General features: G+C 58.7%; 1 protein-coding gene across 2 annotated transcripts in view; it reads left to right on the forward strand.

The window, feature by feature from the left end:
• ESPN (espin) overlaps positions 1 to 24,363 on the forward strand; it is a 96,920-nt gene that overhangs the window by 14,506 nt on the left and 58,051 nt on the right. For both annotated transcript variants that reach the window (XM_074975563.1, XM_074975562.1), the window contains exons 3-7: positions 15,298 to 15,484; positions 19,326 to 19,508; positions 20,039 to 20,170; positions 21,977 to 22,146; positions 23,210 to 23,211. In XM_074975563.1, the coding sequence (XP_074831664.1) occupies positions 15,298 to 15,484; positions 19,326 to 19,508; positions 20,039 to 20,170; positions 21,977 to 22,146; positions 23,210 to 23,211 (674 nt within the window). The remainder of the gene's footprint in view (positions 1 to 15,297; positions 15,485 to 19,325; positions 19,509 to 20,038; positions 20,171 to 21,976; positions 22,147 to 23,209; positions 23,212 to 24,363) is intronic.

Below are 24,363 nucleotides of genomic sequence, written 5' to 3' on the forward strand. Positions count from 1 at the left end.
ACTCATAGGTGATGGATGGAGAAGGCTGGGGGGTCACCTGCCCCCTAGATATCACATTCCCCCCCAAGATTTTAATACCCAAAGCCAGGTGCCCTCACTCTGCCCCCCATAACCCCTCCTGCCCTCAGGCTCAGGCTGCCTCTGGGAGGAATCATCATGCTCTGTGGTGGAGAACATCGGCTGCTCCAGTCTGGAGCTACGCCGAGGCCCCTCCGGTGTTTGCATGCGGAAGCATGGGCAGGCCCACACCACACAGGCCTCAGGAGGGTTTGATAGCATGGGCTCAGCAAGGCTGGGGTTCCATAAGCAGGCTGGGAGAACTGGGACCCAGGCAGAACAAAGCATTGACTGGCTTGGAGCTGACCCATTCACTGATGACAGGTGACTGGTGACAAGGCCCTTCTAGAACCCCAACCATTGTCCCCAACATAAGGTCATGGAGCCTCGCCACTGAGTCGCTCCAGGATCTACGGGACTTGGGAAGTGACTGCCCAAGCCATCCTCCTGCTTCAGTCTCTGCTCTGCAGAATCTCTGCTCTACCGTGCTTGCGACAGGTGCAACTGTTACTGCACAAAACGAACACCGAGGAAGAGCAGAAGGTCCCTTAGACAATGACTAGTGTGTGGTGCTCAGCAAGGCTGAGTTTCCAGGTTGTCCCAGGGGGTTTGCAGGTTTTACTGCCTAGTACTGTGGTTCCAGTCTGGGGCCCATGAGCGTATTGCAGGGGATCGTGAAGCAAAGAATAGATAAATGAAAACAATTTTAGGAAGTCGACTTGGCCTTGAAAGGAAGTTTGTGAATTGTGGGCGGGGAGGGTCATTGCAGGTCCGCACTAATTTTCTGCTTTACTCACATTAGTGCTTCACCCAGTCTACTTTTAGCTCTGCCTCCCACCTGTGTGGGGGAGGCTTTCACAGCGTAGCTGAGTTCATGGTTAGGATATTTTCCTTATATTACTCTTATTGTTTTCTTCTCTTTGTTGGACCTGTAACTTTTAGATATAATCTCTTATCACAGTGGTGAGAGATGGCAGAACAAGGAGCAGTGATCGGAAGTTACAGAGGGAGACGTGTGGGTTGGATGTAAGGAAAAACTACTTCCCCAGGAGGGTGGTGAAGCACTGGAATGTGTTGCCTAGAGAGGTGGTGGATTCTCCATCCCTAGAAGGTTTTAAGTCCCAGCTTGACATAGTCCTGGCTGGGATGACTTAGTTGGGGTTGATCCTGCTCTGGGCAGGGGGCTGGACTAGATGACCTCCTGAGGTCCCTTCCAGCCCTAGGATTCTGTGATTCTAGCCACTGGTGGGGTATATAAATCATGACGCTGTTTTATCATCAAGGGAAAGGGTCAAAATATTTTTCTCTTTTAAATGAAAACCAAAGCATGGCCTTAATGGCTCCTCAAGTTGGCTGTGACAGCTGCAGAGCCTGACGTTAAAATCAAAAGGGATGTTACCTGGATTGCTTTCTCATCAGCAGCACTCTTTCCTTTGTGTCTGTTTCATAGCCTCGCTTTGCAATCTTAACCGGCTCCTAGCACCCCGGCAATTGTTCTCCAACGCCGTCCCTGCTTCAGGACCAACGTGTTCAGGCAATAACTTCAATGGAAAGAAACACTCCCTGTGCTTCCCGCACTGCAAGGCCTTAGCCAGCTGCTCTGCATGTGGTTCTGGGGATGCACTGAACCAGCAGCGTGGAGAGCAGATGCATCTTCAATCCACGGATTTGAGAGCAGCACAACAGCAGCTGCTACTAATTCACTGACCTGAATATTCTCCAGATTCCCCCCGGGGACTGGGAATGGGGTCAGCGGGCGAACATGTCTGATTCTCACAGCTCAGTGCGTAGCGTCCGGACTAGGACAGTGCTACCACGGGAGCTGCCTAACGAGCACGACTTGCACAAAGGAGGGCCCTTTATTGTTGCATGCGGTTTCCAGCCCAGAGAGTCTGACCCTTTGCAGATTAACCCATCCAGGTAAATACAAGTGAGCTAAGTGGATTACAGTATCTCAGGCAGGTCGCATCAGTGGCAGGCACAGGGCAGAACACAGAGAGGTTGTGCTGTGCAGAGTCCAGGGGAAATGCTTGAGGCTTGGCTCTGGAGGGGACAGGTTAGGAGACTCCAGGCCTGGCACCTTTGTCAGGGAAGAGGCAGCAAAAGGCAGGTGAGCTGTGAAGAGTCAGGGTTGGGGCAGGGAGGTTGTTCCAAGCCTTTGGGTTGAGCTGTAAGACTGCTGGTAGAATCCACGTGTGTGAAACAGCACAAAACCAAACCCCGATGTCAGCAGGAAAAGCCTGCACAACCCCCAAAGCCTCACTCAACAGAAGAAGGGTCCCTGAGCTTTGCCTCCTAAGTAGCCTCTTAATTAACTGGGTTTTAGTCACAGCCCTTTTATATTTAATTTTATGCTCCTCCTGCGGTTACTGTTGCTGTGAGCACCTGCTGCCGTTAGTTAAGAAATCCCATTAATAATTTACTGCCAGGTAAGATCGCTGAGCTCACAGTACCTTCTGCTCACTGTCCGAGGTGAGGCTCCATTACAAGCCCTGGAAATTCTATCTCTGGGAGCCACAACGCCAGCTACCAGGCATGACACAGCAGTCCCAGTCTCCTTGGGGAGCAACCACCGCAAACAGAAGCTACGTCCAAAGGCTGTTAGAGGGTTGCAAAATCAAGCAGTCAAGCTAGGAAATGCCAGAACCAATGCTCCTTTCTGCACTCGAGGGAATCAGCAACTGGTATCAGTAGAAGGTTTTTATCATCTGTGTAGACCTTCACAAGAGGGCGAGGAGCCACACTGCTCTCCAGACAGCCAGGCAGTGCTGGGCTCTGGGAGTCCTTCATTCCCTTCCGTGCTCAGGGCAGGAGGCTCTCCTGTGGCTACAGGCCCTTTGGCTCCCACCATCCCCCCACCCTGTTTACACACATCCTGAGTCCTGCGCCCTCCAGGCTATACCTAGGGCCCACCTGGCCTTGCCTCTGCCCCACCTTCTGCATTCAAGTGGATTCCTTCCTCCTCCTCCTCCTCCTCCTCCTCCATGCTGCCAGGGTGTCTGGGAACTGAGTTTCAGAGCTCGGTACCTGGCCACATCTGGATGGATTTTTACAAGGATGTGCAAGGCGCCTTCCTGGACACAGGGCAATTACCTGTCCTCACCTCCTGCCCCGCTGCTTTTAAGGGGTCTGCTCAGCAAAATGGCTGGAAGAATGTTTTAACTTTGACCAACCGCCCATATTTTTATTTCCTTTTTCGTGGCATCACAGACCTGCAGGACTGGCTGGGACCGCGAGAGGCCATGCGGTCCTGTCCCCGGCACTCAAGACAGGACATGGATGTGGAGGACTGAGTCTGCTGAAATTTACTTCAAAAATCAGCTTGAGGCAGCCACCTAGTCTGGAAAATTTGAGCCCAAATGGTTGTAGTGTGACAAAGCTCCAAGCAAATGGAAACAGGCACCGTGCATGGGAGGTGCTGGGCACACTACCGCCATTCCCAGAGTGGTAGGAACCTTAGGAAAGGGCTAGGAGCCCCCGGCTCACTAGCCCAGCTGGTGGTCATTCAGCAGAGGGGGAGCCTGAGAACACTTTACACCACTGGGGCTCTCCTGTGTGCTCTGCTCTGTGTGTCAGTGTGTGTGCACCTCTTACCAGACCCCCAGGCAAACCACCAGGAACAGGCGCTGTTCTGCAAGGAGCGCAGGATTGCAGTGCAGCAGCCTCCTCTCTGCTCCCAGCTCAGTCAGTGCTGAGACCTGCTGGGGGCACAGGTGCAGCCTGCTGGGAACCAGGAAGTTCTCCCAACATGCTACAACTTGCCATTCCCAGGGCTGCTCCTGAAGCACACTGGGCCTTGGGCTACAGGTGCATAATGAGACAGTCAATGTCATAGTGCCGCAATGCAAATCCACGGTACCTGCCCCCCTTGGATGCTGCATGCAGTGCTGGCGGGAAACGTGTTAAAACTGGGAGAAGCACAAAGAAGGGCACCAAACGTGACTGGGATATGGCACAGCTTCAGTGTGAGGAGAGATTACCAGTGACTGGCAGAGCTAGCCTGGGACTGGGATGTGGCATGGCAGAGGCCTGCGAACTCCTGACTGGTGTGGAGCTGGTGCCCCAGGCGGTGATATGATAGTTACCCCTTCGCATACCCCAGGAACCTGGTGAAATGAACAGGCAGCTGGTGCAAACCAAGCAGCAGGCAGTCCCTCCTCAAGATGCAGCCAGCCTAGGGAGGGAGCTGGCCAGGGAACGCCGGGGAAGCTTCCACCAAGGGACAGCCAGGCTGGTTCAGCCCCACGTGGGGCAGCTCCTGCAGGACATGGCAGTTAGCCAGCATGGGCAGGGACACGGCCCCCTCTGCTGGGTGCCCCCCAGGCTGCACCCCACCTTGTGTCAGCAGAACTGATGTCTGAATCACCTCCCTCACATGACACCACCCACACAAGTGCTCATATGGAGACAGCTTCTCCCACGGCTCACTGGGGGGATTAACCGAGGCCATGGGAGAGCAACACGTGGGCGCAGGCGGCAGCTCTCTGAATGGTGCTTTGTGGTGTGCGATTGGTAGCGCAGGTGAGGTGCTCCCACCCTCCGCTGGTGGGTTGTGCCAGGGCCTGGGGCTCTGCCAGCCCCACCACCGTCGCCAGCAGGACCATGGCAGGTGGTGGTGAGTCTGGCTTCTCATGTCTCATTCGCCAGGGCTGAGTGAGGTGCCCGTGGGGGATGGGCATGAGCTAGGTGGCTGCTGGGCCAGCCCAGAAATGCGCTTTGCTCCCAGAAAGCCACCCTGCTGGGCAGAGCTGCCCTCAGGTGTGTGGGAGCCTCCGCAGCACTGATAAAGTGGTGCCCCGGGGAGGGGTCGGGGCTAGAGAAGTGATCGGCAGCAACACACCAGTGAAATACTTTAAGGCACGTTTTAGCCTCAGGTCCTGTCGACGGTCCACACCTGGGGTCAGCACGTGGCTCATTACCCCAGGAACAGCTCATTCACAGGGCCAGGCTCTGCTCAGTGGTCTGACGGGCCTTTGTCACCGGTCGTTAACAAGCTCCTCTCTGGAGGAGGCAGGGCCACAGAACAGGGCCAGGAAGAGGTGGGTGGATGCACATTAAGGCCCAGCAGTGCCCCAAATTTTCGGGTGCCCTACAAAGCTGCATACGTTGTGTATGGGTGAGGCCAGCTCTGCCACTGAGCTTCTCCCAACTGAGCACCCAGGAGGGTCTCCTCGTGCTGGGGGCACCAGCGCCACCTTTCCCTCTACCTCCCGCCACAAGGGAAAGCTCTCCCAAGAGGAGGGCAGCTCCTGGCCCTCCAAGCGGTGGCTGGCTCCCAGTGTTTGGCCAATGTCTGAGCCCAGGAGCCAGAGTTCTGAGCTGCAAGATAGACCTGCCGGCCCCCCTGGCCTCAGCAGCTGCCATGGGCCCAGGAGCTCTGCCTGTGGTGTCTCTAAAGGCCACTTTCCTACAGGCACCTGCTGCTGCGTACAAACCCATCCCGTGCGCCTGAACCGAGCCTTGGCTTCCAGCGGCTGCTGCCCCGCTCGGCTGAGGAGACAGCCAAGCAGCCGGGCCCTGGCAGAAGTGGGGGAAGCTCCTGGAGCCAGGAGCCAGCTGCCGCCCGCATGCTGTCCCCGAGCTGGGCCTGCCTGGAAACCTCATTAAACGTTAACAAGGGGATGAGTGGAATTAGTAGTCTCAGCACCAGGAGCTGACGTTATTAATAGGCTGGCGCGCTGTGGCGGTCACCAGGCGCGCTGCGTCAGGTCTCAGGCCGTTCTGCGCAGCCGGCCCTAATCTGCGCGTGCTAAACCCTCTCGCTGGCCCAGGCTCAAGCCGCAGGCTGTTCGTTAATTCTTAATCAGATTGGACCCCGCCACACTGTTTGTTGTAATCGCCATGGTAACTGGTGCCACTGACCCCTGGCTGGCCCACCTGCGGCCGTGTGCTCCGGGGCCTGGTGCGGGGACACGGCACACAGCCCCGGCAGAGGATAAGCCCAGGTCCCCTCCCTGCCTCCCCTCTGTGTGCCCCTGGTCTCTGCCCCTCTGAGCCAGCAGGCGCCCGAGGAGCTGGCACGGCCGAGATGGGAACAGGAAGCTGGGGCGGGAAGGGGTTGTCGACAGCCCCGGGAAATGGTAGGACAGAGGAAGGGCACATTTAGGGACAGCTGGCCCGTCCCAGGGAGCAGCAGCCCAGACAGTGGCCTGGCCTGGCCTGGCATGTGTCTGCAGGCGTGGCACCAGCAGCAGGCCTCTCGCCCGCCCTGGCCAGGAGCTGGGGGACTGTGGGGGGATTGTGGCCTCAGAGGTTAATCTGGTGCAGGCCAGAGATGGCAGGGCAGCCCCGGCGCTGGGCTCAGCTTCAGTAGTGCTGAGCACAGGGCCTGGCTCAGCCTCCCACGCTGGGCTGGCAAAGGCGGCGCAGTAACACGAGCCGCCTGGAAACAGTGAGAATGGAGCTGGGTCTGTGGTTCCCACCGGGGCCCCTTTGCACCTCGATGCCGCTTCGCCCTGCGGCTGCCCTTACCAGAGCCTGCAGGGGGAAGATCGCCCTGTGCAGAGACAGGACAAGCCTGCGTCGCGGGACCGGGTGAGGGCTAGGCTGGGCATCACTCCCTGGAGACCCCTGCACCAGCCTGTCCTCCAGAGCACCGCCAGTGGCTGCAGCGAGGTACCAGGGAGCGTGGGTGGCTGTGCAGCCTCTCTCCAGTGTGGGGCTCAGAACCTGGGCAGGCCCTGCCAGGAGCTGCCAGTCAGCTCGCTGCTTCTGAGCCGGCTGGGGCTGGGGCTGGGGCAGAACAGGCTGTGCTCTGGCTGGGCTGGGGAGCCAGTCCTGGCTTGCCTCAGTGGTTCTTGCAGCAACAGATGCTGCATTGCAGCCTGTCCATAGCACAGCTGTGCCAGGCTAAAGAGTCGCCCCTCACGTCCTTCCCATTGCAGCCTGGTCTGGACTCACCCCCGCCCTGTGCTCCACGGACAGCAGCCCCTGGCAGGGCAGACCTGGGAGCTGGGGCGGGAGGCTCATGGCCAAGCATCTGCCAAGCTCCCTGCACACCCAGCCCTTTACCGGTGCGGTGGAGCTGGCAGTCCTGGGGTGCACCGATTCTGCAGCTCAGACACATGCGCTGCTGTCCCTTGTGCGGCCTTGGCGGCCCCTAGCCCCGCACGCCCCTGCACAAGGGAGCAGGTGGCCTGAGCAATGGCTTCCTGGTGGGCTGTGATCCAGGCAGCGGGAGGCGAGACAGAGCTTATCTGACTGGCAGAAGGCCTGCTGGGCTGGGAGATACACGCCCCCAGGCCTGAGCTTGGAAGTGCCCCTGGGCAAGCAGCCCCCAGAGCTGTCCCTCCTGCTCTGCCCCTGGGGAAAACAGGTTTCAGCCAGCCCAGCGCAGCACCAGCTCCTGCCAGGGGCTTGGGTACTTTTTGCCCCAGATGTGAAGTTGCCGCTTGCAACCAGTGCCGTCTGGGGATTGCCAGAGCACATTTGGCCAAGCTGAAAACAGCAGCATGCAGCTTACGGGGGCCCTTCCATCTCCCCCGCAGTGAGCGCAGGGTCCTCTCACCACTGCCTGGGGAGGAGAAGGTCCCTTTGCCAATGGTCCCAAGCTGGGGCCCATTCCTGCCCACACAGAAGGTTTGCTGTGGTTGTTTCCTAGCTGGACATCTGCCCAGTGGAGGGCAGGGCATGCACTTCGTATCGCTGCTTGGCCCATCTGCGTCCCAGCAGGCTGCAGGTGAGCTGTGGGCAGCTCCGTGGTGCTTCCAACAGGAGGCTCAAGCACCGGTTCCTGTGCCAGGCAATGGGCGCCATGTGCCTTTCCCCCAGGCCCTTTGCAGGGGCCTCCTTCACCCGAGCCCTTCTCAGCATCTCAGCCCAGCCGTGACCCTGCTTTCTTCCTCCAGCACCTCTGGCTGGTGCGCCCAGCTAGCTCACGTCCACCAGCGGGGACCGGCAACTCAGACCATGCTCAGAGCAGCCCAGCACGTGCCTGGTGCTTCCTTCGGGGACCACAACATGTGAGTTAGTGCTCCCAGGCCAGATTCTGCTGTCACCCCCACCTGCGCAGAGCACTTGGAGACCAAAGAAATTGTACCTGCAGAAGGTTAGAGTCAGGCCCCATGCAGCTTCGAATGGCACCGTGCCCATGGCCCACGACCTCCACAAGCGGGGACCACTTCGAGTGCAGCTCGACATGGGGGTGGGTGCCCCTCGGGCAGAGCAAACCAACGTGCAAGAGGGCTGCAGGGGCCAGCAGCATATGACAAAGAAGTTCACTCACACATTCAGTATGCGGATCACCCCTCGCACAGCAGAGCCTGCGCAGATTAGCCCGTTCCAGATTGCTGGGGAATTGGGTTTAAATGGCCTCTTCACTCCATTAGCAGCTAATCTGGGCAAGTGCCGGTAGCGGTGAGCTAATTAACAGATTTAAAATGATAAAAAAAATGCAAGAGCACATAAGTGCTGCCCACATCTGGGCCCTCTGTGGGCATATCCTGGGCTGGCACCTGCCAGGCCACCTGCAGCAGGTGTGATGGGGCGCACAGAAGGGTGGAGGGAGGCGCCGTGTGCACGCGCTGACAGTGGTGTGCGTGGTGCGGCAGTCTGTGTCAGGAGGTGGGAGGTGCCGTGTGCACGTGCTGACAGTGGGGTACATGGGGCGGCAGTCTGTGTCAGGTGGTGGGAGGTGCCGTGTGCACACGCTGACAGTGGTGTGCGTGGTGCGGCAGTCTGTGGCAGGTGGCAGGAGGTGCCGTGTGCACGCGCTGACAGTGGTGTACATGGGGCGGCAGTCTGTGTCAGGTGGTGGGAGGTGCCGTGTGCACACGCTGGCAGTGGTGTGCGTGGTGCAGCAGTCTGTGTCAGGTGGCAGGAGATGCCGTGTGCACGCGCTGACAGTGGTGTGCGTGGTGCAGCAGTCTGTGTCAGGTGGCAGGAGATGCCGTGTGCATGCGCTGACAGTGGTGTGCGTGGTGCGGCAGTCTGTGTCAGGTGGCAGGAGATGCCGTGTGCATGCGCTGACAGTGGGGTACATGGTGCGGCAGTCTGTGTCAGGTGGTAGGAGGTGCCGTGTGCACACGCTGACAGTGGTGTGAGTGGTGCAGCAGTCTGTGTCAGGTGGCAGGAGGTGCCGTGTGCACGCTCTGACAGTGGTGTGAGTGGTGCGGCAGTCTGTGTCAGGTGGCAGGAGGTGCCATGTGCACGCGCTAACAGTGGTGTGCATGGTGCAGCAGTCTGTGTCAGGTGGCAGGAGATGCCGTGTGCACGCGCTGACAGTGGTGTACATGGGGCGGCAGTCTGTGTCAGGTGGTGGGAGGTGCCGTGTGCACACGCTGGCAGTGGTGTGCGTGGTGCAGCAGTCTGTGTCAGGTGGCAGGAGATGCCGTGTGCACGCGCTGACAGTGGTGTGCGTGGTGCAGCAGTCTGTGTCAGGTGGCAGGAGATGCCGTGTGCATGCGCTGACAGTGGTGTGCGTGGTGCGGCAGTCTGTGTCAGGTGGCAGGAGATGCCGTGTGCATGCGCTGACAGTGGGGTACATGGTGTGGCAGTCTGTGTCAGGTGGTAGGAGGTGCCGTGTGCACACGCTGACAGTGGTGTGAGTGGTGCAGCAGTCTGTGTCAGGTGGCAGGAGGTGCCGTGTGCACGCTCTGACAGTGGTGTGAGTGGTGCGGCAGTCTGTGTCAGGTGGCAGGAGGTGCCATGTGCACGCGCTAACAGTGGTGTGCATGGTGCAGCAGTCTGTGTCAGGTGGCAGGAGATGCCGTGTGCACGCGCTGACAGTGGTGTGCGTGGTGCGGAAGTCTGTGTCAGGTGGTGGGAGGTGCCATGTGCACGCGCTGACAGTGGTGTGCGTGGTGCGGCAGTCTGTGTCAGGTGGTGGGAGGTGCCATGTGCACGTGCTGACAGTGGTGTGCGTGGTGCGGCAGTCTGTGTCAGGTGGTAGGAGGTGCCGTGTGCACGCGCCGACAGTGGTGTGCGTGGTGCAGCAGTCTGTGTCAGGTGGTGGGAGGTGCCGTGTGCACGCGCTAACAGTGGTATGCGTGGTGCGGCAGTCTGTGTCAGGTGGCAGGAGGTGCCGTGTGCACGCGCTGACAGTGGTGTGCGTGGTGCAGCAGTCTGTGTCAGGTGGTGGGAGGTGCCGTGTGCACGCGCTGACAGTGGTGTGCGTGGTGCAGCAGTCTGTGTCAGGTGGTGGGAGGTGCCGTGTGCACGCGCTGACAGTGGTGTGCATGGTGCAGCAGTCTGTGTCAGGTGGTGGGAGGTGCTGTGTGCACGCGCTGACAGTGGTGTGCATGGTGCGGCAGCCTGTGTCAGGTGACGGGAGTGGGCAGCCAGCAGCAGTGGGTTCTGTGGATCCGGTGGCAGTGTGTGCTATGGATTTGGTGGCAGTGGGTTCTATGGATCCAGCAACAGTGGGTGCTACAGATCCGGTGGCAGTGGTTGTTATGGATCTGGTGGCAGTGTGTGCTATGGATCCAGCGGTAGTGGGTGCTGTGGATCCGGCGGCAATGGGTTCTATGGATCCAGTGACAGTAGGTGCTATGGATCTGGTGGCAGTGGGTTCTATGGATCTGTTGATAGTGGGTGCTATGGATCCGGTGGCAGTGGGTGCTACGGATCTGACAGCAGTGGGTGCTATGGATCCGGTGGCAGTGGGTTCGATGGATCTGTTGATAGTGAGTGCTATGGATCCGATAGCTATGGGTTCTATAGATCTGGTGGCAGTGGGCTGTATAGATCTGGTGGCAGTGGGTTCTATAGATCTGGTGGCAGTGGGCTGTATAGATCTGGTGGCAGTGGGTTCTACGGATCTGGCGGCAGTGGGTGCTATGGATCCTGTGGCAGTGGGTTTTATGGATCTGGTGGCAGTGGGTGCCATTAAAACAGGATCTCCTTCTTAACAGCCCAGCGTTATGCTATTTTAGTGCAGCGCAGCTGGCGTGAGGTTGGGACTTGCTGCTTTTCAGCTGGCGGCAGCAGCTGTGTTGGTTTGGCTGGAGATGAAGGTGTTAGGCTTTTGCCTTACCACATGGCTCCAGGCCTGGCAAGATGGCTACAGAAAAAGGCCTTATCCTGGCAAGGGGAGCAGTGATGCCCCTGGTTCCAGGGCCTGCCAGAGCAGTGGGTGGTGCTGGACCAGCTCACCCAGAGATTGCTCTCCGGCAAAGCCCGGCAAGGCATAAGGGAGCGAGCATGGTGGGGTGGTGGGTGGCTAGTGAGGAAGGCAATGGGTGGAGCGTGCCTGGGCACACCGGCTGCAGGTAGACCTGCCGGGGGTGTGCGACACCCCTACCTCCGAGGCACTCATGCACAGGACCAGCGGTGCTGGAGGGTTTGCACAAGTCTCGTGTTACACGCCTGGCAGCTCTGGCACCCTATCTTTGGGCACTGCGTCCCGCCGCTGGGCCCTCTTGTGCTGGGTGCCAAGCTGAGAGAGCCGGGCTCAGCCCCTGCCCCACAGCCCTTCCCAGGATCAGCCATCCAGAGCCTGCAGCTGGCCGTGTGCGGTAGCTCCCTGCTCTGAGTAACGGGTGGGTGGGCGCAGCCCAGGCAGCGCAGACACAGCTGGCATTTGAACAGAACCGGGGGCATGGGGGCTCCGGCTGTGCTGGAGCACACCCAGCCTCGGGCCCCTCAGTCACAAGGAACCGTAGTGAGGGGCCTGGGATCTGGGGGTGATTTCTGCAGAGGGCAGGAAGCCCCAAGCCAGCCGGGCAGTGTGGGCTGGCGCCAGAGGGGGAGGGCGGGCTGGGGGTTGCTCCGGAGGGTAACGTGGCTACCTTGGCTCCAAGTTTCCAAGTGGCAGCCTGCCAGCCCCCAGGTGCGTTCCCAGCGACCTCCCGTGCACCGCGCCCAGCACCTTGGAGCAAGCAACAGTCACTGTCTGCAGCCAGCCAGGGGTCAGCTCCACCCAGCGAGGGAGTGGGACTGTGCTCTGGGTGCAGGTCACCACAGCCCCACTGCAATAGCCCCTGGCTAAAGCCGCATGCCGGCTGCCCAGGGCAGGGGCCCTCGCTGCTCCAGAGGGCGGTTAGGGGGAGCTCAGGCTGCTCCTGCTCTGTCGGGTTTACCACCTGCAGGTCCTGTTCTTGCTGGAGCGGTTACCAGCCTTGCACCCATCACCCTCTCTCCTGCCCCCTGCTTAGCACTTGGTGCTTCTCACTTCACCCCTGCACCAGCGGGGCACCTCTGCACCCAGTTTCCTGCCTGCCACCATCCAGAGGAGACTGGGCACAGTCAGCAGGTGTCCTGTGGCCCCACTCCTGGGAGCCAGTGCCAGGCTGGGCCCTGGTGTGACACCAAAGGTGCTAAAATAGACCCTCCCCAAGCAGTGCCTCCAGCAAGACCTCGGGCTAAAGCTGAAATTAGCAGGCTCTGTCCCCTGGCTCCCCCAGCAGCCTCCTTCTGCCCCTGCCCAGACACCAGCCGGGCTCTGTGCTCTGCTCTTTCTGCAGTAGCTGCACCATGGCTCTGCAGCTGGCCCTGTTGTGGTGCTGGACCCTGCCCTGGCAGGCTGGACTTCAGCTACTGGTTTGTTCAGAGCTTTCCAACCCTGCAGAGGGGGCAGCCACCCCCGACCCCGCTTAGGCCATTCGCAGCCGATTGCCCTCACTGAGGGCCAGCAGCCCTATCTGGTGTCTCCACAGTTGGACCTGAGGTGTCAGCAAGGGAGTGACCCCAAAGCAGCAAGTATGAAATACACATCCACAGGGCAATATTCCTCACTTCAGATGCCAAACTGACACGCACACACAGATGGGAAAACTGTACTGGGTGAATCCCAACCTTTCCAGTGCTGCCTCACTTGAACCATCTCACATAAAGCCTCCTTCATTATCTCATACTTGGCCCCTGACAAGTATACTTGACAACAGCCTGGTGTACACTACAGTCACCCTACGTCGCTCTAACTCTGCAGGTGTCCACACTACGATATCCCTCCCATCAATGTAACCGCCCCACTTGGCTCTGTGAGCAGCCTCAGGTCAGTGTAGTCAGAGGGACACGGTGTTGGTGCAAACACTATACCACCTACGTCAAGTGCTCTTGGCTCTCGGCAGCCGTCCCATAGTGCTCTACACTGCTAGTGCAGTCGGAGCAAGGCTCCTGCTGAGGACATGCAGCGCCCACACAAGCAGCAGAATGCGGATGCTCAGAAGCGATTTCATTGCTGCAGTGGCTCCATGGAGCTGTACGTTTGGTTGACATCATGTTGTTGAATCGTAACAGACAGGTAGTCATGTTAGTCTGTATTCCGCCAAAACAAAATGGCAGTAGTTGGAGTGTTCCCCCACCGGCTTATGAGTGGGCCATTCTGTTAAAAACCTGAGGATCTGCGTCTTACAACACAGAGACTTTAGAAATGGATTGCATGAGAAATTTGTGAATTAGAGTTCATATTCAAATTCAACATGTTAACACTTGATATGAACAAAGGCAACAATTATGCTTCCCTTCCTTTGTTGCTCAGGCAAGACATTTAACATCCCCCACCCCTCTCCTTCAGTGCTATGTACTTGATGTGTCAGCTTTTATTACCGTTTTTTGGACCTCTGTACTTACACGTCAGTCTGCACTGGAAATGCTGTTGATCTGATGAAGTAGGTCTGTCCCACAAAAGCTCATCATTTTGTTAGTCTTTAAATTGCTACATTTCTGCTGTTTTGTTTGATCATTTTGTTGTACAGAGATGCCGAAAGGAAGGTGGCTTCCCCACCTGGGAGTTACTTCCAAAAAAACCCGGAGGAAATGTGAATCTATTTACATACCATGTAACCAGACCTAGCAGCTAGCAAGGGATGGAGGCAAACCTTACCCTAAGAAGTAGTGGAGGAGACAGCCTGGCACTCATGCCTGGCCAGGGAGAGAAGCTTGCCTGGGGTTTACTTGGCAGAAGAATCCGTTTCACACATTTATTAGTCTCGAAAGCCAGGGAGCTGGAACTCTGCTGACTCCATGATTGTATCCAGTATTCCTGTAGTACAACGGGGCAGAGAGATGAGCCACTGCCTCGACGGCTGTACCCAGTATTCCTGTAGTACAACAGGGCAGAGAGATGAGCCACTGCCTCGACGGCTGTACCCAGTATTGCTGTAGTACAACGGGGCAGAGAGATGAGCCACTGCCTCGACGGCTGTACCCAATATTCCTGTAGTACAACGGGGCAGAGAGATGAGCTACTGCCTCGACGGCTGTACCCAGTATTCCTGTAGTACAACGGGGCAGAGAGATGAGCCACTGCCTCGACGGCTGTACCCAGTATTGCTGTAGTACAACGGGGCAGAGAGATGAGCCACTGCCTCGACGGCTGTACCCAGTATTGCTGTAGTACAACGGGGCAGAGAGATGAGCCACTGCCTCGACGGCTGTACCCAGTATTGCTGTAGTACAACGGGGCAGAGAGATGAGCCACTGCCTCGACGGCTGTACCCAGTATTCCTGTAGTACAACGGGGCAGAGAGATGAGCCACTGCCTCGACGGCTGTACCCAGTATTCCTGTAGTACAACGGGGCAGAGAGATGAGCCACTGCCTCGACGGCTGTACCCAGTATTCCTGTAGTACAACGGGGCAGAGAGATGAGCCACTGCCTCGACGGCTGTACCCAGTATTCCTGTAGTATAACGGGGCAGAGAGATGAGCCACTGCCTCGACGGCTGTACCCAGTATTCCTGTAGTACAACGGGGCAGAGAGATGAGCCACTGCCTCGACGGCTGTACCCAGTATTCCTGTAGTACAACGGGGCAGAGAGATGAGCCACTGCCTCGACGACTGTACCCAGTATTCCTGTAGTACAACGGGGCAGAGAGATGAGCCACTGCCTCGACGGCTGTACCCAGTATTCCTGTAGTACAACGGGGCAGAGAGATGAGCCACTGCCTCGACGGCTGTACCCAGTATTCCTGTAGTACAACGGGGCAGAGAGATGAGCTACTGCCTCGACGGCTGTACCCAGTATTCCTGTAGTACAACGGGGCAGAGAGATGAGCCACTGCCTCGACGGCTGTACCCAGTATTCCTGTAGTACAACGGGGCAGAGAGAGTTCTTTCCGAACACTCATGGCACACTGGAGACTGTGTCTTTGGGGCTCACGGGGGTATTGCCAATAGAGTCATATAAATTCTGCTGTAAGATGTGTGGCCAAACAGGGCAGGAGCATCTCCAGCTCACGTCTGACAAGTGTGCGTGACTCTGTAACTCTGAGCAGTGTTTGCCCAGGTGAGGGTCTTTGGGGGGGGGTGCAGAGGATTGAAAACAGCCTTTGTCCCAGCTGCAACTGTTCTCTTTTGCAGTGGTGTTAGTGCCCAGACCAAGAATGGTGCCACTCCCCTCTACCTAGCCTGCCAGGAAGGCCACCTGGAAGTCATCCAGTACTTGGTGAAGGAGTGTGGGGCAGACCCCCATGTGCGCGCCAACGATGGTATGACCCCACTGCACGCAGCGGCTCAGATGGGCCACAACACCGTCATCGTGTGGCTGGTGAGTGCTGCCCATGCCAGGCCTGTGCCTCCAGCCACCCAGGCATTGCCCTTACAGCTCTTCGGCAGGCGATCTCCCTGGACAGCAGTCTGAGCCGGGGCAGGGGCTGTCTGGCTGCCTTTGGGGTGGGGTTAGAATAGGGGCTTTGCCCTGGCGCTCTTCCTGTAACTGCACGCGCTCGAGGGCTGGGGAGGTACCCTCGGTGCTCCCCTCGATGTGTACCACCTCTATGTCGTAGTTCTGCAGGAGGAGGTTCCATGTCAGGAGCTTGACATTGGCCCCTTTCATGTTATGCAGCCAGGCGAGTGCCCTTGGTTCCCTTGGGTTGGTTGGTCTTCCTGCTTCGGCCTCTGGTTGATCAGCCTGTGATGGAGTTGGGGGAGTGCATGTGTGAGTCAGGCTGGATGTCTGAGGCAAGCAGCAGCTCCCAGTGGCTAAGGATGACCCTGGGGCTACAACTCTCTGCCCTGAACAAAGAGGAGGGAGGAGCTGAGCTGGGTTTTGAATGGGGGGAGGCAGTTAGAGGCTAGGAAAAGGGAGAGCTGGAAGGCAGCCAGGCTGAGGAGGGGGAAAGCTACACCCCAGAGGGGCACCCCTCGGGGTCTTCTCCCCAGGACGGGTTGGAAGGACTGTCTCTGGCTGCTGTACTGTCACTTCTGTGAGAAACTGGGCTTCTGTTGCCTAATAAACCTCCTGCTGTACCTGCTGAGTGAGTGTCACTCCTGCCAGCGGACGGGGTGCAGTGCAGGGGGACCCTGAAACCCCATCATACAGCCACATTCTAAAGTTGGGCAGGCAGAGCCCATACGGCTGCTGCAGCACCAGCAGATCAAACAGTTCCTCTTTGGGCTGGCCCCTTCCACATCTGCCCACCAGTCCATACAGCTGCTCCAGCAAATGTCTGGAATTCAGTCACTGTGCAGTAAATGAAGGTACAAATGCTTTCCACCCTGGGCATTTCGCCAGACCACCCAAATGGTTGGGTGCCTCAGTTTCCCTTTCCATATCACGCAATAGATTTGGAATCTTCCTTCTCTTCTGAGAGGTTGCAAGACTCCTGACAAGGAACAACAGTGATATTTCAGAATTACAAACTCCTTCAACATACAGTTTGTGCTTCTACATCAATGTTAACAAGTTACATGGTTCTTGCCAAACATTCAGTACATGGTACAATTCTACAGCTTTTGGTAGCAGCATCCATTGGTTACATCAGTGTGAGTATCAAGAGCAATTGTAGATTTACGTTGCTCTTTGGTAAACCACAATCTTTGTGTAAAATCCTTGAGAATCTGGCATTTTGGGGCTAAATGGCTGAGGCCTTTTTTTGCACCATCAAGTTCTAACCTTCCCCCTTGCCCTGTGGGGTGGAAATCTGATCTCTCTGGGTGTGCCCTCCCTTCTAACAAGAGCTAGTCCATTGCTGATCCTGAGGAAGACCTCCTGCTCCCAGCCAGTCTGGAATTTGCATACCAAACTGCTTCCTGAAAAGTAACAGAGAGGAAGCCGTGCTAGTCGGTACACTATCAAACCAAAGAAGCAGTCCAGTAGCACTTTAAAAACTAACAGAGTATTTATTAGGTGATGAGCTTTCGTGGGATGGGCCAGTCTGAAGAAGTGGGTCTGTCCCACCAAAGCTCATCACCTAATAAATTATTTTGTTAGTCTTTAAAGTGCTACTGGGCTGCTTTTTAGTTTTGCTTCCTGAAAGTTACTTTGTGAGTCCCAGATGCCGAATCCACATGAAGGAATCCCTGCTTGCCCCTTACTGGCCCACCAGGCCCACAGCTACTTTGTCCTTCCACCTCCAACTTCTGCTTCCCCATGGCATCAGAAGTGGAGACCGTTACAAGAACACAAGTGTTCCCAGCATCTGGAGATGGGGAATTGCCGGCCTTCTCCTGCAAATGACTTGGGTCAGGACTACACTTCCAGTACGCCGGTCACACCCAGTCACTTGGTTATCACAGGGCTGCTCACATTCCCTGATGGCTTTCACTTTACCTGGACCAACTTCCAAATCCTGAGAAACCTTTACACTGTCTGCTCCGGACCCTTCCAGAGCACAGCCAGTGGTCTCACACTCAGGCAGGTCCTGGCCATCAGGAACTGAGACAAACTTCTCTCCAAACAAACTGCTGCCTTCTACAGACAAGCAATTTTCCTTGCTTCCCTTGCTCCCATTCCCTGCAGTTACCACAGACTGCTCAGGGAAACCTCCAGGGGGAACCCCTTCTTCAGGAGTTCCTTTGAATAACTGACCTCCATTTGGCTTTACAGGGGCCTTGCTCCCTTGAGCGACAAGCAGTTCCTTCTGGGCTTCAGCTACAATCAGGTCCAACTCTGGGACCTTACCACCATTTTGAGCCACCCTAGGCTCACGCAAAGAACTCGCTTCCCTGGAAGTAGAAGCACCTTCCTCGCACAAAGGACCAGCGTCATTATCAGGGATGCCACTGCCCATCCCAGGGGCATTCCCATAGCTAGATTCAGAATCACACCTGGGATGCTCTTTCATGGTTCCCTCTCCAGCAGCCACAGGCTGGAGGAGTCTTCCTCAGACAATGGACTAGTGTCCTCGCTGGCACCTTTTCAGATGCAGGCTCTGCTCTCTCCCCAGGCTGCCGCTGCTGCTGCTGCTCAACTCAAGACAATTGGAGACATTCTCCTCTGTCTCAGTCCCCTGGGCTGATCTCAGACATGCCCAGCGGTGAGGCAGCTTCTCTCACAGATAACTTGCTATTCCCAGAGGACAAGCTGCTTTCCTGCACACACACACAGGCACCTTCCTCAGCCCAGGCCTGGAAAACTCTTTGCAGGCCTGTCCTGGCCACTAGGACACAATGGGTTGGAATCACTCCTTCCCTCCTTGAGCTGTGGCAGGCCACTCGGTTCAGAGCTCCATGCAGTCCAGGGTTCCCTGGCCCGATCTGGGCTCACCCCTGCAGGAGTTTCCTTAACTCTCAGCTCTGCCATTGCACATTCATGCTGTCTCTCTCTTTCTCTCAGTTGTTTCCATCCTTTAACCTCAATTCAGTTTCCAGGCGCTGCAGCTTCACAGCAGAGTTGCTGAGCAGGGTTGCAAACTCACAGGCCGATACCCACTGCACCCCTCGATTCCCAGAAGAATCCCTTCGGTGTGTCAGACTCTTTGCGGGTCACATGTTCCTGGGGGTTAGGTCGTAGGCCCCTCCGACTTCTGGGACCAATTCCAATGGTCTCCCAGGAGTGGGACCACAATCTCCTGGGTTCAGCCACAGGCCTCTCTGCCTCAGGGAACTGCACCTCACTGCCCGTCAGCACACCTGGGTCTTGCTGACCACCATTCTTCCTCCTGGGCCCCCATCATTTCCTGCTGGATGCTCCATCCCTGGGTGCAGTACAACCCACTTCTGCCACCAGTGTAATGGGGTTCAGGGGTCCCCAAGCTCTGCACCCCATCTTTAGGGAGTGACTCTCACTCAGCAGGAGAACAGTGAGTTTATTAGCCAACAGGGCACAGCGTCAGTACAGCAGGCAGAGACAGACAGTCCAATCCATGTAGGGGAGAGGAGGCCCCAAGTGGCCCCCAGAGCTAGGGCCTTGCTCCCTCCTTTGTCTCTCTCTCTCTCTCTCCAGCCCAGACTAACTGCTTCCAACTCCCAGTTCCAATTCAAACCCCTCAGGCTCCACCTCCTCCTTTGTCTGCAGTACAAAGGTGTTACCTGGTTGTCAGGGTTACCCTCAGCAGGAGCCCCACAGCCTCTGTGAGCCACACACACACACATATCCCCCACTACATCACACTATGTCACTCCCTGGACGGGGCTTGGGCCTCACGACCTCTCTTTCCATTTTACAGATGAGCTTCACCAGCATCAGCCTCTCGGAGCAGGACGCCGACGGTGCGACGGCCATGCATTTCGCCGCCAGCCGTGGCCATGCCAAAGTGCTGAGCTGGCTGCTTCTGCACGGGGGAGAGATCACCACTGATCACTGGGGGGGGACGCCGTTGCACGACGCAGCTGAGAACGGAGAGCTGGAGGTCAGGGCAGTGCCATGGGCTTTGCCCTTGGGGAGGGTGGCGCTGAGGGAGGATGTGCAGCCTGCAGCCAGGGTGGGTGTGATTGTGAACGGTGTTGTTCTGTGGTGAGAAACCTCCAATGAACAAAACCCTATCAGAGGATGAGGGCAGTAATAGCATCCTGCCATGGCACCACTCTACCTGCCCATGGCACAGTCCTAGCATGGCCCCACCCAGCCACGGCACCTGTCCACCCTGCCACATCATCACCCTTCCATGGCACCATCCTACCACGGCCCCATCCTCCCATGGCACCAGCCTATCCCACCTCAGCAGCAGCCCAGCCTGCCATTCACCCAGCACAATCCCGCCCTGGGAAGCCCCCGCCACGGCACCGTCCTGCCATACCACACGAGGCTCCCACCTCCCTGCCGCCTCGGTCTGAAAGCAGATCAGGTTCTTCTGGGGTCGGCTGTCTAGCAGTGCCCCTGCCCTGACCTTTCCCCAGCTGGATCGTGCCCCTGCCAACCCTTCCTTGTATTTCCTTCCAGTGCTGCCAGGTCCTCGTGGTGAACGGCGCCAGCCTGGGGATCCGAGACCAGGACGGCTACACGGCCGCTGACCTGGCTGACTACAACGGGCACAGCCACTGCGCCAAGTACCTCCGCACCGTCGAGAACATGGTGCGGCCCCTGCCCTGCCAGCCTGCTGCGTGGCCCAGTGGCTGGGGCACCCTGGGTGGCGGAGGCCCAGGTGCAGGGTGGGCATGGGGAGCTGGAGCAGAGAGGGAGGCAGAGGCAGGGAGCTGGGGCTGGTGCATGAGTCCGCAGCAGGTGCAGCTCTGGCTGCATTTGTAACTCACGTTGTTTTCTGAGGTCTGACTCCAGACACCCATCTGGGGTGGAGGGTTCAGTGCCAGCTGGACCAAGTGCCTTCCCTAGCATCAATGGGCTGTGCAGCTCCCTACAGCCCCGCCCTGCCGGGCACCCCGCCAAGCCCAGAACAGGAGGCTGCCGAGAGCAGGGATCGGCGTGCCCCCAGCCAGTGCCGGCAACGTACCCCTGGAGGCTGCAGGCACCTGCCTGCTGCTGGCACTGCCCCCCGCTTCGCATGCAGGCACCCAGCCCACTGGCACCAGGGCCTGGTCTCCCACCCTGCAGACCTGGGTTCCTGCCAGCCAGCGGCACTCAGAAGCTGCTGAGCTGCGAGGGACTGGCTGGCTGGTGCTGGTGGGGAGATGGGATGTCGGGGGTGAGGGGAAGCTTGCTGGCAGGGGCAGGGGCAGCCAGCAATGCTGCAGGCAGCTGGCCAGTGCTGTCAGGCCTCTGCAGCTAGTGCGGGAACAGCAGATTCCCCTCGGATCTCGGTGTCCTCCCACGTCACCGTGGGGCCACAGGCAAGAGGCCAGGGCCTGGAGAGGCAGAGAAGCAGGCTCCTCACTGGCGCTCCAAGGGCTGGCATCTTTGGGGAGGGTCTGGCTGACCTGAGAGCTGCTCTGCACAGAACACTGCATGGGCCCTCTGACAAAGCCGGTCCCTGGAGCGAGGCCGTCCAGCCGACCGCCCGACCGACCTGAGCGAGCGACGTCCCTGTGCAGTGCTGGGGTGACAAGAATTCTCCTTTAGGCCCATGGGAACCTGTCCTGCAGCGCTGCAGTGGCGCAGCTGAGCGCACACAGCCCCTCAGCCTCTTGCCCCACGTTGGCTGTGCCCCTGGCGTACCTGAGCAGTGGTTCCACACTCAGAAAATACATCCAATTGTTAACCCGCTGCGGTGCGGCCCTGGGCCACACCCGGGCACCTCGCAAGCCCCTGGGAAAACAGCTGGTCTAAAACTTGGAGGTGAACATTCCCCAGGTTTTCTGGCCCACGGCTCTCGCGCTGTCGGACCTTCTCACTGCAGGCCGCCCAAGGGGGAGCCGCCATCCCTGAAACACTCTGTGCACCTGCCCTGCTAGCAAGGAGAGAGTGGGGCAGGGGAGGGCCGGGCTGGTTGTGCTTCAGGTGCTCCAGGTCCCTGGGCTGCAGGTCCCACTGGTGGGGCAGCCGGGGAGGTGCCTGGGTGCTTGCAGGAGGAGGCCTTCGTTTGGGGGAGAAGAGCTCCTGGGCCTGTGGACGCTCAGGCACCACCCAGAGGGAGCAGCACAAGGTGGGGACAGGCAGTTCATTCGATTCCCTCCAGGACGGCTTTGGAGCATGCAAGTCCCCTGGGCAGGTCCCCACAGCTCAGGTTGGGGCCTCTGGGTTTGGTCCCTCTCTAATTCTGAAGCTTGACTGGGGCCAGCAGGCAGCAGAGTGAGGAGCAGCTAAGAAACTTTTGGGAGTGACAGTCCCTGGCCTGGCAGGGCGTGTCTCTCCAGGGGGCTTGGGCAGGGTCCTGCTGGGCTGGGTGAGAACCCCCAGCTCCCATTACTGGCCTGCAGCTGCGCGGTACATCCCTGCGCATGGTGTTTCCCTGTGCCTGACCGGCCCGCACTGCTTGGCCTGCAGAGCGTGGAGCACAGAGTGCTGTCCCGAGACCCCTCGGCCGAGCTGGAGCGCCGACAGCCTGACTCTGGCATGTCTTCCCCCAACACCACCATGTCTGCGCAGCAGGCGCACTTCGACCTGGGCTCGCCAACCAGCACCCTGTCCAACTACGACTCCTGCGCCTCCAGCCAGTCCAGCACGGGGGAGAAGAGGAGCAGCCAGCCCGGGGGCCCAGGCGCACGTAAGTCCCACCCTGCAAAGGGCTCCCTTCTTCTGCACGCCCGAGGCGGCTGCTCAGCAGTCTGGAGCACAGCAGCTGGCTCAGAGGGGAGCAGCGGGCAGGTGTGGGGGAGCAGTGCTCTGCAACCCCCTGGCCCTGCTCACACCCGGCGTGCAAATGCAGCCCCACAAGGGAGGATAAAAAGAAAAGCAGCAGGTGAACACCCCTCCCCCACCCCACTTACAGCAACAGGAACAGCTCCGCCCCCAGGGCCTGGCTGAGCAGAGCTGAGGCCGCGTGTCGCAGAGGTGCTGTCTACACTGCAGTCAGGTACCCGTGGCTGCTGACAAAGGCTGAGGGGCTGTTTGATTGTGGGGTGGACATTCAGGCTCTGGCTGCAGCCCAACCTGCGGGACCCCCAGGCCCTGGATCCTGCATTCTCCCCCACCTCCCCCAAGAGCAGACATCTAGCCGGGCATCAAACCACCCCTTGGCCTGAGTCAATGTCCGGGTGAGCCTCAGGGGCTAGTGGCAGTGCAAGTCTGGATGGTGGGCCAGGGGATGCACCGGCCCTTCCCCTGGAGCCTGTCTCCTGGCTAGACAGCCCAGGCTGAGCCTTGCGCAAGCAGCTGCCCTGTTCCAGCCTTTCAGCCCTTGGCTGTGTTGAACCACTCCGGGTGGGACTGATGCTCCACTGCCATCTGGTGGGAACTCAGCCTACATCCGAGAGCTGGGCGGCTGGGAGTGCCCCAGCAGGAGGGCCAGTGACTGGGAGCCTGGTCAGGCCAGCAGCAGTGGGGCCAGGAGTGGAGCCGGTGTGGCAGCCTGGGGGCTGGCAGTTGGGGCCAGGAGTGCAGCCAGGCTGGGGAGCTGGTGGCAGAGCAGGAGGCAGAACTGACCTGCCCTGATTGCCGAGCCAGGCAGGGGCAGCCTGCAGTGTGTGCTCAGCTCTTGGCAGGCCTGGCCTTTCCAAGCAGGGTTTCTGCTGCTGCTGTGAGTGCTCCAGTGCCCCAGGTGTGGCTTGCACCTTGCAGTTGTGGTCTTAGCCCTACTGTGCACACCCTGCGTGGGCCAGGCCCCACACGCAGCCTCCTGGCTGCACTGCTGGCTGGTGGCAGCCCCAGAGAAGCACAGCACCAAGCCATCCTGGCAGGTGCAGTGTCAGGTCAGATGAGACAGGACATGACAGCAGGCAGGGGAGGGGCCGGGTGAGAGGACATTTAGGCCTTAGCTTCTGCAAAGGGACCCACCAGTGGGCCCCCTTAGTGAGTCTGGGCTCATGGGGCCTTTTGTGGGACTGGGAAGCAGGTGGGCACAAGGCTGGGTGCTGCTCAATTCACGCAAGAGCCTCAGCATGGCAAAGGATGATATAAACTCTCCAGCAGCTTGCCCACTGATGCCACTCACAGGCCTGCTGCTCATCACTCAGCATGGCCAGACAAATACACCCGCCACCTCCCCAGCTGCCCCCTCCAGTCCCTCGCCAACAGTCACTGGGTCTCACTGCTAGCCTGCACAGGTGGGCTGCGTTCCCTCTAAGCTGGGTGCTTGTGTGCCCACCCAGGACAGAGTCGACTGCCACTCAAGTGATTGGTAGAGTGCTCACAACACCCACAGCCAGCAGCCTGTGTTGCTACTGGTGCGCCTCATCTCCACATGCCTCAGTGCACAGGACAAATTTATTACACGGCTGTGTGTCCAGTTGGGGTGGGAGCTGCACTCTGAGTGGGGGTGGGAGCTGCACTCTGAACCAGGGCGGGAGCAGCACTCTTAGCTGGGGTGGGAGCTGAACCAGGGCGGGAGCTGCACGCTGAACCAGGGCGGGAGCAGCACTCTGAGCTGGGGCGGGAGCTGCACTCTGAGCTGGGGTGGGAGCTGCACGCTGAACCAGGGCGGGAGCAGCACTCTGAACCAGGGCGGGAGCTGCACGCTGAACCGGGGTGGGAGCAGCACTCTGAGCTGGGGTGGGAGCTGCACTCTGAACCGGGGCGGGAGCTGCACTCTGAGCTGGGGTGGGAGCTGAACCAGGACGGGACCTGCACGCTGAACCAGGACGGGACCTGCACGCTGAACCAGGGCGGGAGCTGCACGCTGAACCGGGGCGGGAGCTGCACGCTGAACCGGGGCGGGAGCTGCACTCTGAGCTGGGATGGGAGCTGCACTCTGAGCCGGGGCGGGAGCTGCACTC

Source organism: Carettochelys insculpta, chromosome 23 (genome assembly GCF_033958435.1).
Source record: "Carettochelys insculpta isolate YL-2023 chromosome 23, ASM3395843v1, whole genome shotgun sequence".
Lineage (NCBI taxonomy): Eukaryota > Metazoa > Chordata > Testudines > Carettochelyidae > Carettochelys > Carettochelys insculpta.